This window comes from Varanus komodoensis, unplaced genomic scaffold, assembly GCF_004798865.1.
Source record: "Varanus komodoensis strain SLA01 unplaced genomic scaffold, ASM479886v1 scaffold53, whole genome shotgun sequence".
Classification (NCBI taxonomy): domain Eukaryota; kingdom Metazoa; phylum Chordata; class Lepidosauria; order Squamata; family Varanidae; genus Varanus; species Varanus komodoensis.
The window spans coordinates 3,000,406-3,013,811 of record NW_025336126.1 but is presented as its reverse complement, the minus strand read 5'-3'; the positions used below and the strand labels follow the sequence as shown (position 1 = coordinate 3,013,811).

Sequence of the window (13,406 nt, the reverse complement as noted above, 5' to 3'; positions counted from 1 at the left end):
TTTTTGGTGGGAGCCCTCACAACTGCAGGCATCGTTCAAGTGCCACATGAAGAAACTTTGATTCCCTCAAGCACTTTAGCTTGTTTTACATTTTACTGTTCAGTTGTAGCTTAAAGATGTATCTTTGAGCTCTTTTTATTTCTCTGGATATTTTTATTCTTTTTTTAGTAATTGCTGCTTTTCACAAGTTAGTCTTCACTATTTAAAATTATGTTTGTGGGTGCTGTTTGTTTTTAATTGCATTTAATTGAATTGTATTATGTTTCATGTTGACTTCTTGTATGTCCCCCTGAGAGTTTCTGGCTGTCAAGGAAACAGTAAGTTGAATAAATTGATGATGAAGATGATAGTAGTAGTAGTTAGTCATGGTAATTGTTTAGTTGTGTTAGTGAAACCTGCACCATAATGATGCAGTGAAAATTCTACCACCAAGAGGAGTGATCAACTTGGAATAGGATCCTGGAGTGACAACACTATCTAGGCCTGACAGGAATGTGGGGTACACAGCCTCAAATAATGCATTTTGCAGTTTTACTGAAGCAAGGGGCATGCTCAAGTGAGCAGGAAAGAGAAAGTGTGGGTTAGGATTCCCCTTTCTTTCCTCCTGAAACATCCCTGCATTTTGCAAAAAGTGCCATTTGTAACCTCATAGTCTACATTAGCTATGCCTAACTCCACACCCTCCAAGATATTCTTCCTTCTCTGATACACATTTTAAGTGTCTCCTCCTCCTCTACTCTAATAACATTTCATAAGATCCTGGAAAGCTCTTAAGTCTTTGTCACTCCTACAGAGGGAATTGTTATTTTTCCCTTTTACTTTAATATTTTCAAACTTAAATATTTCTGCTCACCTAGGGAGAGCCTAGATACAGAAAGATACAGAGCTTAGATACAGAAAGCACTACTTTATGCTGGTTGGCTCAATTTCACTCCATTTCTTTTTCCAATTGTCAAAGAAAAAGAACCTTCACTCTGCATTTAGGTTCATTCAAGCAAGCAGGTTTAATCAAGTCTGCACACCAATAATTGGAGGAGAGAGAGTTGAAACTGACAGATGTCCCATGAAAGCAACACGTGTTTCTCCCCACAGAGGAAAGCCCCGTGCTTACATGATATTCCTTGGTTATACAGAGGGAAACAGGAACTTATCCAATTACTATGGAAAGCAGACTATAGTAACCACAGTTGCACCAATTAACAAACACTTATCTACTTGCTTTGATGTTAATTTGCAACAGGCACAGACTCCATCTTGTGTCTAAACAAAATGTGAGACAGAACAGACACAGACTACATCCCAGGTTATAACACGGAGGTGTGATTGACTACATCCTGAGTCTTCTCAAGAATATGTACTAATTGCCTTATCAGTACATACATATGGGCTTCCTTTTCCACCGGGCCTAGTTTACCAGAACATTCTACACATTCAGCCTGAGTTTGCAGTTAGAAGTAATAATAGTAAAATATATTTGAAAGTAAAAAGTGCTGAACAAGAGGGAATATGAGGACTTTGTTTCTATTTTTTTTTTTTTAATCTTTACTGATGCGGGCTGCCCTTTGCAATTGTAGCATGGCACCACCATCAAAGTGTGTGGCATTTTACAGAAAAATTAGAAGTTCTGCATAGAAGCAACAAGCCGAGGTGAATAGGGGAATAATTTGGGTTTATTCAGTTATACAGAAGTTTCCAGGTAACATTACATGTTTGCTTAAATACTGGAATATATTGCTTCCAATGGTTTTAATTTAGTTAGCACAGCCCCCTATCTGGATCAAGACCACGGTGTATAGAGAGGGGAGGTTTAATCATTCCCTGCCCAGCTGTGACCCCCCCACCAACCTCACGTGGCCCTACATTTTGGTAGGGACAGGGGTCCTGCACTGGGTCACAGCTCCAGAGGAAAGGGTTAAACTTCCAGTCCAGACTGAGGAGAGGCATGTACTTAATTCTGAAGACACAAAAAACAGGGAGCTGACCACCACATAATATAACAGTGGAGTCTGATTTTCATGTAAAGCTTGGTGAGAGCATTCTACTGTAGTTGAAATTGGGGTCCCGGTCATGTCCTGATCTTGATCTTGATCTTGAAGCTGGATCAGGGAGGTGGTAGAAGTTCAGTGGTAAAACAGACGTTCTGCATGCAGATTCAGTCTCTAGCATCTCCGGGTGGGGCTAGAGAAACTCCTGCCTCAGACACTGGATCACCACTGCTGCTGTCAGTCAGTGCAAACAAAGCTGAGCTAGATTGGCCTGGCTGGATATCAGGCATCAACCAACTCGTTTGTGCCAAAGACTTCATATAGAAAGTGAGTTTGGAAGGAAGGAAGAAAGTCAGGTAGCATCACATGGATGTTCCTGGATGCCATGTCAGGGATGGGGAGCAGCAAGAGGAAAGAAAGGATAGAGCAGAGGATCTTAAGATGGCTGGAGGTGGTACTGCTGAGAACACAAAGGGATGTACTGGGATAGGGAATACAAAGAGAGGTAGCAGTCCATTTAGTTATTCATTCATTTATTTATTCAACTTCTATTTTGCTATTAACCAGTCCAAGGACTCTCTAAGTAGATTAAAGGTACAGTGGAGAATCTAATTCATATGAATAATAATGTTCAGTATTTCTGCATTTTAATGACTCTAAGTCCTCAGAGTAGTTCCATGCAAGCCTAGGGATAGGGGAAATTAATTCACTTTATATTTCAATGTAAAGCCATCTTATTCTGCATTTTTGAACCAATATTGAACGAACCTCAGATATTCTTCAAAAGCTGTATTTCTCTGAATTTTGCATTGAGTAGCCCAATCAAGAAATGCATAAAATGTGTATGAGACAACATTCAAAATGCATTCTATTAGCATTACCTGCAAAATGTGCATATTAATATATACAAAATACATAAATCCAGAGAAATGCACTAAATACACACTCAAAAATTCATGCATTTTTTAAAACTTGCAAAGTCCAGGATGAATCAAATTTAAGACTGGTAAAATGAGAAATTGAAACTGACAGGTTCATCCATGCTTATATGTGTGACCCTACAAATGCTAAAAGGTTCCCCAGTGTTGTTTTATCCCATATTGTTTAGCATGGGGAAAGTGAAGCTAAAAGACTTTAGATTTGCCTAAGACAGTGGTATAGCCCTCCAAACATTTTCATCTGCATCTCCCATCCTCCCTCACCATTTGCTGTGCTGGCTAGGGCTGATGGAAGATGTAGTCCAAAAACATCTGCAGGACCGTAATTTCCCCACCCCTGCCTATGGTAAATTAATGACAGAGGTAAGCTTCATTAGACCAAGTGCAGAACGAAGGAGTGTTAGCACACTTGCTTGGAAATAAGTTGAACTGTTGGTTTCTATGGGACTACTAAATACATGCATTTAGCCATATAATTCAACTGTCTCAGGCTTACTGCTACCTTAGGTATTGTGGGAAGAGGAAAGGGATTTGATGCATGAGAAAACACTGACAAAAGCTTTTCCCATGCCCATCATGTATTAAATGCCGCCTAATTACTGTTAGACAGTGGCAGTTCCTGAAGCAGTACTATGCGTACTTTGCAACCTATGCAAGTCCCAAAGGGCCCTGAGCTATTCTGATTCCAGCAGGGCGTGTTGTGGGAAGCTGGGGCAAGAGGGCCCCTTGCTGCTGGAAGGAGGCGCAGCAGCTCAGTTTTGGCTTCTGCATCTTTAAAAACTGTCAGACGCATCCACACACATCCAAACTGTCTGTGCACCCCGCAGCCTTAAAATAACCCTTATTGCTAAGGCAATGGGTGAAGAATGGTGACAGGTGCTCCAGACACTTGCCAAGGCTGCCGAGGGGCGGGGGTGAGGCAGCGCCTGTTCCACCCCCCGGCCTCACCCTGACAAGCCGGGGTATTGGGTGGAGAAGGCAGGGTGGGGGGAGAGTGGTCGAGCAACTTTTTCAGCACTTCTCACAGCATGTTGACCTAAATAAGACCCAGGAGCAGCAGTGTGGAGCCCTCGCAGGAGACCAGGCTCTAAGCTCAGAGTGTCACAGACAGGGACTGGGCACCCTCTTTTGCAGCCAAAATAGATACCCTAAACAAGCAGCGTGGAGGGAAGGGGGTGATGATGTGGCCTAACTTCTTCCTTCAGGACGAGGAGCGGCGCATGGAGATGCGCGTGCGTGGAGCAGGCAAACGGCGCAAGGTCCTGACGGACGAGCAAGAGGGCAAAATCAAGCTGGCCTTTTTCGTGGCCATTGTGGGGATGACCCTGACAGTGGTGGCTGTGGGCACAGAATTCTGGGTGGAACTCAACACCTACAAGCAGAACCACACGGTCGTCTGTGAGGCCGCCCACTATGGCCTGTGGAAGTTTTGCTACAAGAAGCTCTGGATAAATGACGTGGAGGAGGAGAGAGCCACCTGTGGACCTGCAGAGCTGCCTGGAGGTAAACAAGTATCTTGATTATCTACCTATTTTCCATTCTCTCCCTTCCTTCTTCTCCCACTCACAAATCAATGCGTACCCCCTTAATAACCCTCACTCAGCTCCTTTAGAGACGGTCCCCAAAGGTTATGTTCACGTGATGCATTCCCTTTTGACTGGCCCATTAAACCTCTTCCATGGGCCTCCTTCCCTTCTACTTCCCATTTCTGTTATCTCCCCACATCTGCTCTATGTCCAACTTTTGCCCCCCACAGGTCACATGTGCTGCAGGTGGTAAGTCAAGTGCCACCTTCTGGTTGGTGTAGCCAGAAGAGGCAGTGGGTGGTGCTTGGGCTGCTTGTGGGTGTAGCCAGAGATGGCAGCTCCCTCGCCCTCCCACCTGCTAGCACAAACACACACCCTTGCCGCACACATAATCTTACATGCACGAACACACAACCTTCCTCCACTCAGACACAGACTTACACATTCACGGAGAGGACTGGTACATGATGCGGATTAAGCCTTCCCAAGCACTGTGCACTGTACACACTCGTTTGGTGGGCTGTGGCAAGCACAGTATTCGTGGGGGAAGGGCGTGTGGGAACAATCATTCCCACACACCATCTCCAACGAATATTGCATCATTTGACAGGCCGTGGGGAGCTTGCATTCATGGGGGAACTTGGCAGGGGCTGAACTGAAGGCTTCCAATGGACACAATTTTCCCACACCTCCATGCACAGTAGACACTGGTATCCTAATCCTGGCCATCAGGTTTCCATGTTAAATACCACATATGCTGTATCATATGTGATATCCTAAGAAATAGCAGGTACAGGGCAATAAGGAGATCAGGCAAGGACCACCAGCACATGCAGGGCCCGAACCCTTCCCAATTTTAGTGCGCAATGGTGACCTTGCAAACATTAAGCCCTCCATGACCAGCCCAGTGCTACTCTCTTTGCAAGCCAGCCCCAACACAGCATCCTCACTGGACCTACCTTTCCCCCGCTACCCCTCACCCATGTCAAAATCATACAGATCAGACCTTCATGTGACCCTTAATCTCCACTCTGGTATCTCTTTGCAAATCCAGGCTTAGCTCAAGCACTTTACAAGCAACATTGCTGATCTGTTTATCTCCTGCTAATGAGGGTCCATCTTCTTGCCTCTGCTAGTCTCTCCCAGACTCTTGTTCTACATAGTTATGCTATGCTTGAATACAGAATCACCCTGCAGCTTTTATGGGAGTACAGTGAAAAGTAACATCTTCGCTTTGATGAATGGGTCACAGTTCCTGGACTTAAGAGCATATGCAGGGCCACAGATGATGAATCTACCATATTGCCTGTGTTTTTTCATTCTGTGTGCTCTGTGTCGCTACAACCACTGTGCAAGGATTTGAGCTTAGGGAACAGAGCTTCTGGGAAAGGAATGTGGCTGAGGGCTGCCCATCTCAGTTATTATAGCCTGCATCTCCAAATTTTGAGTTTCAGTTTTCTTTGTTAAAAAAAGTAAGGACCAAATAGACACAATTTCATTAGTGCAATTGGCAATTGTGTGAATGCTTTGTATAAGTAAACTGTAGCTATGTGAGGCCACTGATTCAGGTCAAACTGGGCCCAAATGCAGTTGCTATTCACAATTACTGGCTCTGCAATTAACTTCAGATCTGCTTTTACTTTAAGTCTCTCATTATTTCACTGGTAAAAATATACAGATAGTATTCCACCCATTCACTCATGAAGAAAGAATATAGTAAATAATGTGAATATGAAATCTCCTGTTTCTTATTTCAGCAGTTCTGGCAGGCCCCAAACTCCCTGGCAACAAGTTTACACGGATTTCCGGCAGGCACATGAAATGAGGCATTTCCCGTTATAGAAATTGGCCTGAATTGCACTTAATAGCGCCCATGATTTTTATAAACCTTGGGTTGTCATAAACGGAGCCCCAGGCTGGTGCATGCCACCCAGTCATGGCCACTGCAAGTCTGTTGGAAGCCTGGTTGTTGTGGGGTGCAAGCTGGGTCATTGGGAAAAGCACCCCATCAATTTGCCTGTGCATTTTCCTTTTCTTTTGGGAGGATGCCACATATTTTGCCTTTTTTATGATCCACTCCAGCATAGGGAACTTTTTTGCTCAGTCCTTTGTATACCATGCGGCTGGGGACATGCTCAAGCTCAGCAGTACAATCCGATAATTTTAGATTTGGGATCCACGAAACAACCCATGGTTGGGGAATGGTGCATGGCCTTCTGGGGAACTCCAGAAGACTGCGTTCAAAACCCAGGTCAGACAGGCTCTGCACCTGTCTTACTTCAAAATATGAGCCAGGCATGCTGTGTTTGGGGGTTCCTTCACTCATTCTACAAAGTGGGGCCCTGGACTGCTTCTCCAAGGTGTTGCCCTGACGGCCCCACTGGTGTAGTTTGTGTGGGGAGAGCATGAAACTGCCAGGTCTGCTTTCTGATGCTATTAATCCCTCTTTCCCCTCTTGTGCTCACAGTTAGTTTGGAAACAATTTCTTTAATCGTTCTTCTTTCTCACTCGGCTGCTTTTGGGGCACTGTGTTAGGTGATTTGCAGGGCTTAATGTGAACCAAGGCTCACCATAGCTTTGCGCTGGAGCCAGTGATCACAGCCCCAAGTATAGAAACCTGGTTTAAAGAAAAAGTTGAAATTTCCTGGAATCTATTTTATATATACACCAGATTTCTCACCTGCTCAGAAACCCAAATGGTTAATCGCCCTACTATAATCCATAATATATAACTCTAATCGGCAAAAACCATCACCATCATTATCAACAGTGTTTCTATACCACCTGTAGGTGAAACTTCCTATATTCCAATCCTCGTCTTTTTTGCTAGTCAGCAATTGCTTACTTGCATGTGTCATTCTGTGTAAATTAAATCCATGTAGAACAATAAGCAGACCCTATAGAGGGAGTCCAAGTCTCCACAGGCTCTCAGAGGTTCTCCAATCTCCCTGTCTGTTCCAAGGGTTCCCAAAAAGTGGCACCCAAAGCAACCACCTGATATTGTCACTGACAAAGCTCATCTTGGCTGATCTTGGTCATGCTTGATGAAAGAGGATCGTGTCCACGGGCCTTCAACACTGGACCTCAGTGCATTCCTCACCTCTCCCAGCAGTTCGCAAACAACATGTGGCTTAAAGATCACACAGGGTGTGGGTAGCAAGATCCTGGTGGCAAGACTCATCTGTGTCTGAACAAGAATAACATGTAGGGACTTCTGCACATAATCAGGAACCCAAATATAAACTATTCAAACCCCAAACAAATGTTAATAGGCTGGAAGGAGCTTGTGCCCACAAGTTTATTTTCTCATTGCCTCAGATGGATAAACCTGTCCATTCCCACTTCTCCCAATTCCTCATTTTTCTAGACTTAATTTCGGTTCTTCCCAAACTTGAAGAAAAAAAACCTCAAGCATTTGCATTAAATTCATATGCGTTTTTGCGTGCACTTCTCTTAGTGTGCACATTTTGTCTGCAATTTTTCCCACTACGCCCATTTTAAAAGCCATTTTCCTAACATATCATATTTTCGATATAGCCTTCTTTAATATATGCATTTTGTGCACACATGCATTTTGGAGAACTGCACTGCGAACTTGATGAAGTGCAAATTTTGAAGGATAGCTATTGATTTGAAAATGTGTAAGTAGGTATAGTAACAATAAATTGAAAACCAAATATATTTCTCCACCATCCCTACTTAAATGTGTGTGCTCATTAACCCAATAGGTCAGTGTAAATCCAGTCACTTCAAGAGTGGCTCTTGAGCTCTCCCTCTCTTTGTAGCTGCTCATGCTCAGCAGGAGCTTCTTAGCTTTGTCTTGTTGTTTGCTTTAGCAGTGGGTGGGAACTGAGCTACCAGAGGCAGCTTTGGGTATGGGGAATCAGGAGACCCACTTGTCCAACTATAAGGTCACAGGGGGAGAAGGAGAAGAGAATGCAGGAACAACCAGTCCATGAGCTGTTGTGGGGTTGAACCCAAGAGGCAAAGAGCAGCACAACTGTGCAGTTCCAGAGACGCACTGTGCAGCCACTGGAGCTCAAGTGGGGAGTAAATGCACCAGTGAGAGAACAGTGTGAACCTGCATGGGCAGATTTTACTGCACTAAGTAGTGCAGACCACTTTTTTGGGGATGAGAAAATTCATACCCAAGGACCAAGAATAACCCTATTGCAATCTACCTGCCTGGCAACTGAGCAAAGAGGTTTTGCTTGGATGTCATGGAGAGGATTGGGAGGAAAGGCCCAGAAAGCCTCCAGCCAAGTCACTTGACCTGCTCAGCCCACAAAAGGCTCCAAGGTGACCTCGGCAGCATTTCCTGGAGCTAAAGTGACTCCTGCTTGAAAAATAGTGCTGTTCACTGCTATATGTCACCTGGAAAACATGCTAGGTGCAGAAGAATGAAGCCATGTGTTGGGGCCAGCGGGCACAGTTCTGCTTCCTCCATCTGCAAACTGAAACAGGACTTGTGACAGCAGGGAGAAATCCCAGTGACATCAGGTAACCAAATAAGCTTTCAACCAAAGAACAGGCAGGATTTTTGCAGAAATAAGCCTATTGTTTGTTGTTCATTCTGCTTCACTTGAAACTTCCAACACTTGCCAAAAGCCCTGCCAAGTTTGCCATTGCTCTGCAGCGGCCCTAAGCCTATGAGACCATTGTTGCTCTCCCGTTTGCCAAGACAAACAGTGGGAGAGGCAGCGTTATCATCGTGCCCTCCGTGGCTCTGGGTGGTGGGATGTTCCGGGCTAGCTTCCTAGTTTCCTTCTGAAGAGAGTGTGCCAAAGTTTCACAGCCTCTGCGTCAAAATCTGTTTATTTACAGCTTGAAAAAGAACAGATGGGAAGCAGCAGTCAGCCTCGTGTGCCGTTCCAAGGCAAAATCTCTAGTGGGGACTCCTTCCTACTCTAAGTGGGAGGGGTTTGTATGCAGAAGGTCTTGGGTTTGATGGCCAACATCTGCAAGCAGAGCAGGAAGAACAGCTGCCCAACATTCGTAAAGCTCAGGGAACACACAGCAGCACCACCTAGTCTTTTTGGGCTGCATGGGCAAGGCACTCCCAGAGAGCGTCCTCCCTCACTGAGTCTACCCTCTCCCCACAACTACCACCAGCTGCAGTTGCTCCTCCTCCTCATCACTGCTACCACCTGCTTGCATGGCCAGGCAGAGAGCAAGCAGGTAACGGAATGGACTGCTTCTCCTGCTCACCATGATTGTGGCCTGAGCCAGAGCGACAGCAAAGCTGCAAAGATAATGCGGTGTAGGCTCTCGGCAGGTGCCCAAGTATGCCCATGCCCATGGTGCTGTCCCAAGACATTTAGCTGCATAGCACAAAACCAGGGAGAGTCAAAACATCAAAACCTTCAGACACCTGTTCCTGCCCTCACCTATTCTGCTTTGTGGTGCCATCTAAAATAGGCTTGTATTGCAAGAGGCGAAGCAAAAGTTCCTATGGCAGGAAGGGGAAAACACACTAGTGAGGATTTGGCTAAGAGAAATTGTGTGTTCTAGAAGGACATGGGGGAAAAGAAAGTGGGAGAAAAACTTGGAGAATGAATAAGCAAGGAGGAATGAAATGCACACACCACGGTGAGGAGTTAGAGCTGAGGAGGTCTGAAGCTCACACATTGAAATCAAGTGAATCCTTCACTACAGATCTCTGAGTGATGGGCAACTTCAGGTTTGCAGGATCTACTCAAACTTGGATGGTCCCCAACAAGAGCAAGGTGCAAATAAGGAGGTTAGATGAATAGACACATGCTAAGAAATTAAGGAACAGGGTGCTGATGAGTAGATGTTCAGGCCAGGAATTTATGACCAACACTAGAACCAAACTCTTAAGTCCTACACAAATCCACTCCTGGTTTCCCTCCCCAAGAGTTCTTTTTCCATAACCTAATTTAAGAGATAAAGTTTGAAGTGTTGCTACTGTCAGAGAGTGAGCAGCCTTGTGGATCTACTGCAAATCAACCAGAAATCTACAAGAAGATCCTGATCCACTTTGTGCCACCTGAAGGCAGGGGAACACTTGTGCTCACTGCCTTGTTCCCGCTACTCACACTGCAGCCACATTCCATATGGCTGCCACCACCTGCACTCCGATTCTCTCTGAGGGTCTCCTCAGAGCAAGCCAGAGGGCGATCTGGTCTTGCTGGACAGCTGTGTCAGCCCGAGAAAGCAGCCAACATGACTCTTCCAAGAGCCATCCAAGCCCAAATATTTGGCAGAGAGTCCTTCCTCAGTGCCACACATGGCAGGAAAGGTGTGTAGGAGGATTGCCTGAGGCCCTGCCAGCCGCCGTTCCCTTGTGGCATTTGTCACCGGGGGGGGGGGGGGGCATGGAGCTGTCCATGGTACCTGCTATAGTGCTGCTTTGCTGTGGCGAATGAAGACCTTGATGGAGGTGGGGAGGCACCCATTTCCCCACTTCTTCCAGTGCATCCGAGGCAGAAGATTCAGCCTGTCTCATGGGAGGATCAGTCCTTCTCTAACCCATTTCTAAGGTGAATACAAAAAAAATTATTGCTAAACTCCCTTTTGTCGAGATGAGGAGAGGCGTTTCAATTGGTGATGCAAGCACACCTCCAAGCTTGTATTTGCCCATGCTGCACTCTGGCCCAAATGTGGTAGCAACAAGTCAACTCACAGCAGGCCAGGAAAGCTAAACCCAGAAGATTTAGTGCTGACCACCTATTTGGATGACTTAAAAAAAAAAAGACTGGACAAATTCATAGAGGGGGAAGCTATCCATGGCTATTGCTCCGGATAGCTGTGTGCTACCTCCTGCAGGCAGGACATTTCCAGACAAGAAGATACAGCAGCAGTTGGAACATTATTTTTAAGAATTCCACTGCAGGCAACCAGGACTAACAGGCCTCAAAGCAGAATAACGAGAAGAGCCAGGTAGCCCAGGCTGGGCATAACAGGAGCGGGAACCAGGGGTTCAGGCACAACAACTGGCCACAGTGAACAGCCGAGATATATACAAAGGCAAGTCAGCTTCTGCTCAGGCAAAGGAACCTTCCCCAAGATGGCACACTCTGGGTACATCAGATTGAAACTCCCAGCATCCCTCAGTGGGCATGGATGCTGGGGGGGGGGGCAGGGATTGGGAGCAGTAGTTCAACACACCTGGATGGTGAGAGCTTGAGAATGACTAAAGTTTGAGGATGCAGCAGCTTTTCCAGGGCTAAACAGGTCCAATCTGGCCGGGGCCTGGATGGGAGAGTATCTGGGAATGATTCCATACACTGCTTCAATTTCAGCTGGAGAAAGGAGGGACATAAATCATCAACATCAGCGAGGATTCCGAAATGTATACATGGCAGGGATGGGAGAAAAAATTGTTCTGGCAAGGTGGTGGTGGTGGTACAACCAGATCTACCTGGTTTGTAATTTTCAAATCAAGATTGAGCCACATACCCAAATCCAAATTTTCTGTGTTTTGACATGCAGTTCATCAGGGGAAAAATGCACACATTCAATGTAAGTGTGTACAAAATGTGCCTGCTTAAGAAATGTGAATTATATTACTGCAATGGAAAGTACTTGGGAAAATGGTTTAATTAGGAAATGCCCACAAGGAAGTTGTACACTTGGAACAGATATGCCCAAAAGAACCACAGAAGAAGAAAATGAGCTTGACCTTAAAAATCCAACAACCTTAGTGAAAAATCTGTCCATCCCTACAAGTGCAAGGCAGTAGCTCAATGATATGCCAAATCCCTGAGAACGTACACTAGAGTAAAGTAAAACTGATGGCAGAAATCCACAAAAATCAGATCAGGTACGGCAGCCCTTCCTGATGCAGTTATACAAAGTAAATAAATCCAGCAAATTTCAACTTACTCATCCTGTATCAACAGTATTTCATGGCTGAATGTGCTGCTCTGTTAGCCTAAGGCCTACTGTTTATCAATGATTTTCATATGCAAAAGATCCATTATGGATCGCAGACAAAACTCCTTTGAAGCAATGTGCAAATAGAGATACAGTTTTGTGTCAAAATCTGTATTTCTTCAAATTTCCAATGGAGTTGTCCAGGGCAAAATCACATTAAAAACACATACATTAATAAGAATACTATGTAATATATTGAAAAATGATTTGGAAAATGCATTCAGTTTGAACAGCTGCATACAAAAGTTCAAAGTTAAGGAAAATGTACACAAAATAGGTGCAACTTTCAATGCAAATTGGTTTTAAAATTATCCATGTTCAAGATGAACCTAATTTATGATCGAAAAATTCTCAAATTTAACCACTAACTGAATTTAAGAATGGAAAATGAGAAACTGCAAGAAATAAAAATGAAAAATAATTTTGATGGTTGGAATGTGTTTGGAATGAGCAGAAATTATGAGCTGTGCAGAAGATGCTACTCAAGGAAGGCTTTTTCAAAATCGCCCACTTTTCAATGGAACTTTAGCCCTTTATTAGGATTAGGAGTGTACAAAAGGGCAGGAGTAGGGTTAGAAAAACGAAGTGTCCCGCCATGATTTTGATAGTTGGAATGTGTTTAGAATGAGCAGAAATGATGAGCTGTGCAGAAAAGGCTACTCAAGGAAGGCCTTTTCAAAATCACCCTCCTTTCAATGGAAGTTTAGCGCTATATTAGGGTTAGGGGTGTGCACCAAGGTAGGGTTAGGGTTAGAAAAACAAAGTGTCCTGCCATAATTTTGATGGTTGGAATGTGTTTAGAATGGACAGAAATGATGACCTGTGCAGAAAAGTCCATTCAAGAAGGCCTTTTCAAAATCACCCTCCTTTCAATTAAACGTTAGCGCTATATTAGGGTTAGGGATGTGCACCAGCGCAGGAGTAGGGTTAGAAAAACGAGGTGTCCCACCATGATTTTGATGGTTGGAAGGTGTTTACAATGGACAGAAATGATGAGCTGTGCAGAAAAAGCTACTCAAGGAAGGCTTTTTCAAAATCACCCACCTTTCAAAGGAACT

General features: G+C 44.7%; 1 protein-coding gene across 1 annotated transcript in view; it reads left to right on the top strand.

Moving 5' to 3' along the window:
• Window positions 1-4,101: 4,101 nt before the first annotated feature.
• CACNG6 (calcium voltage-gated channel auxiliary subunit gamma 6) overlaps window positions 4,102-13,406 on the top strand; it is a 25,399-nt gene continuing 16,094 nt past the window's right edge. Inside the window, exon 1 of the mRNA XM_044448069.1 lies at window positions 4,102-4,426. Within this exon, the coding sequence (XP_044304004.1) occupies window positions 4,102-4,426 (325 nt within the window). The remainder of the gene's footprint in view (window positions 4,427-13,406) is intronic.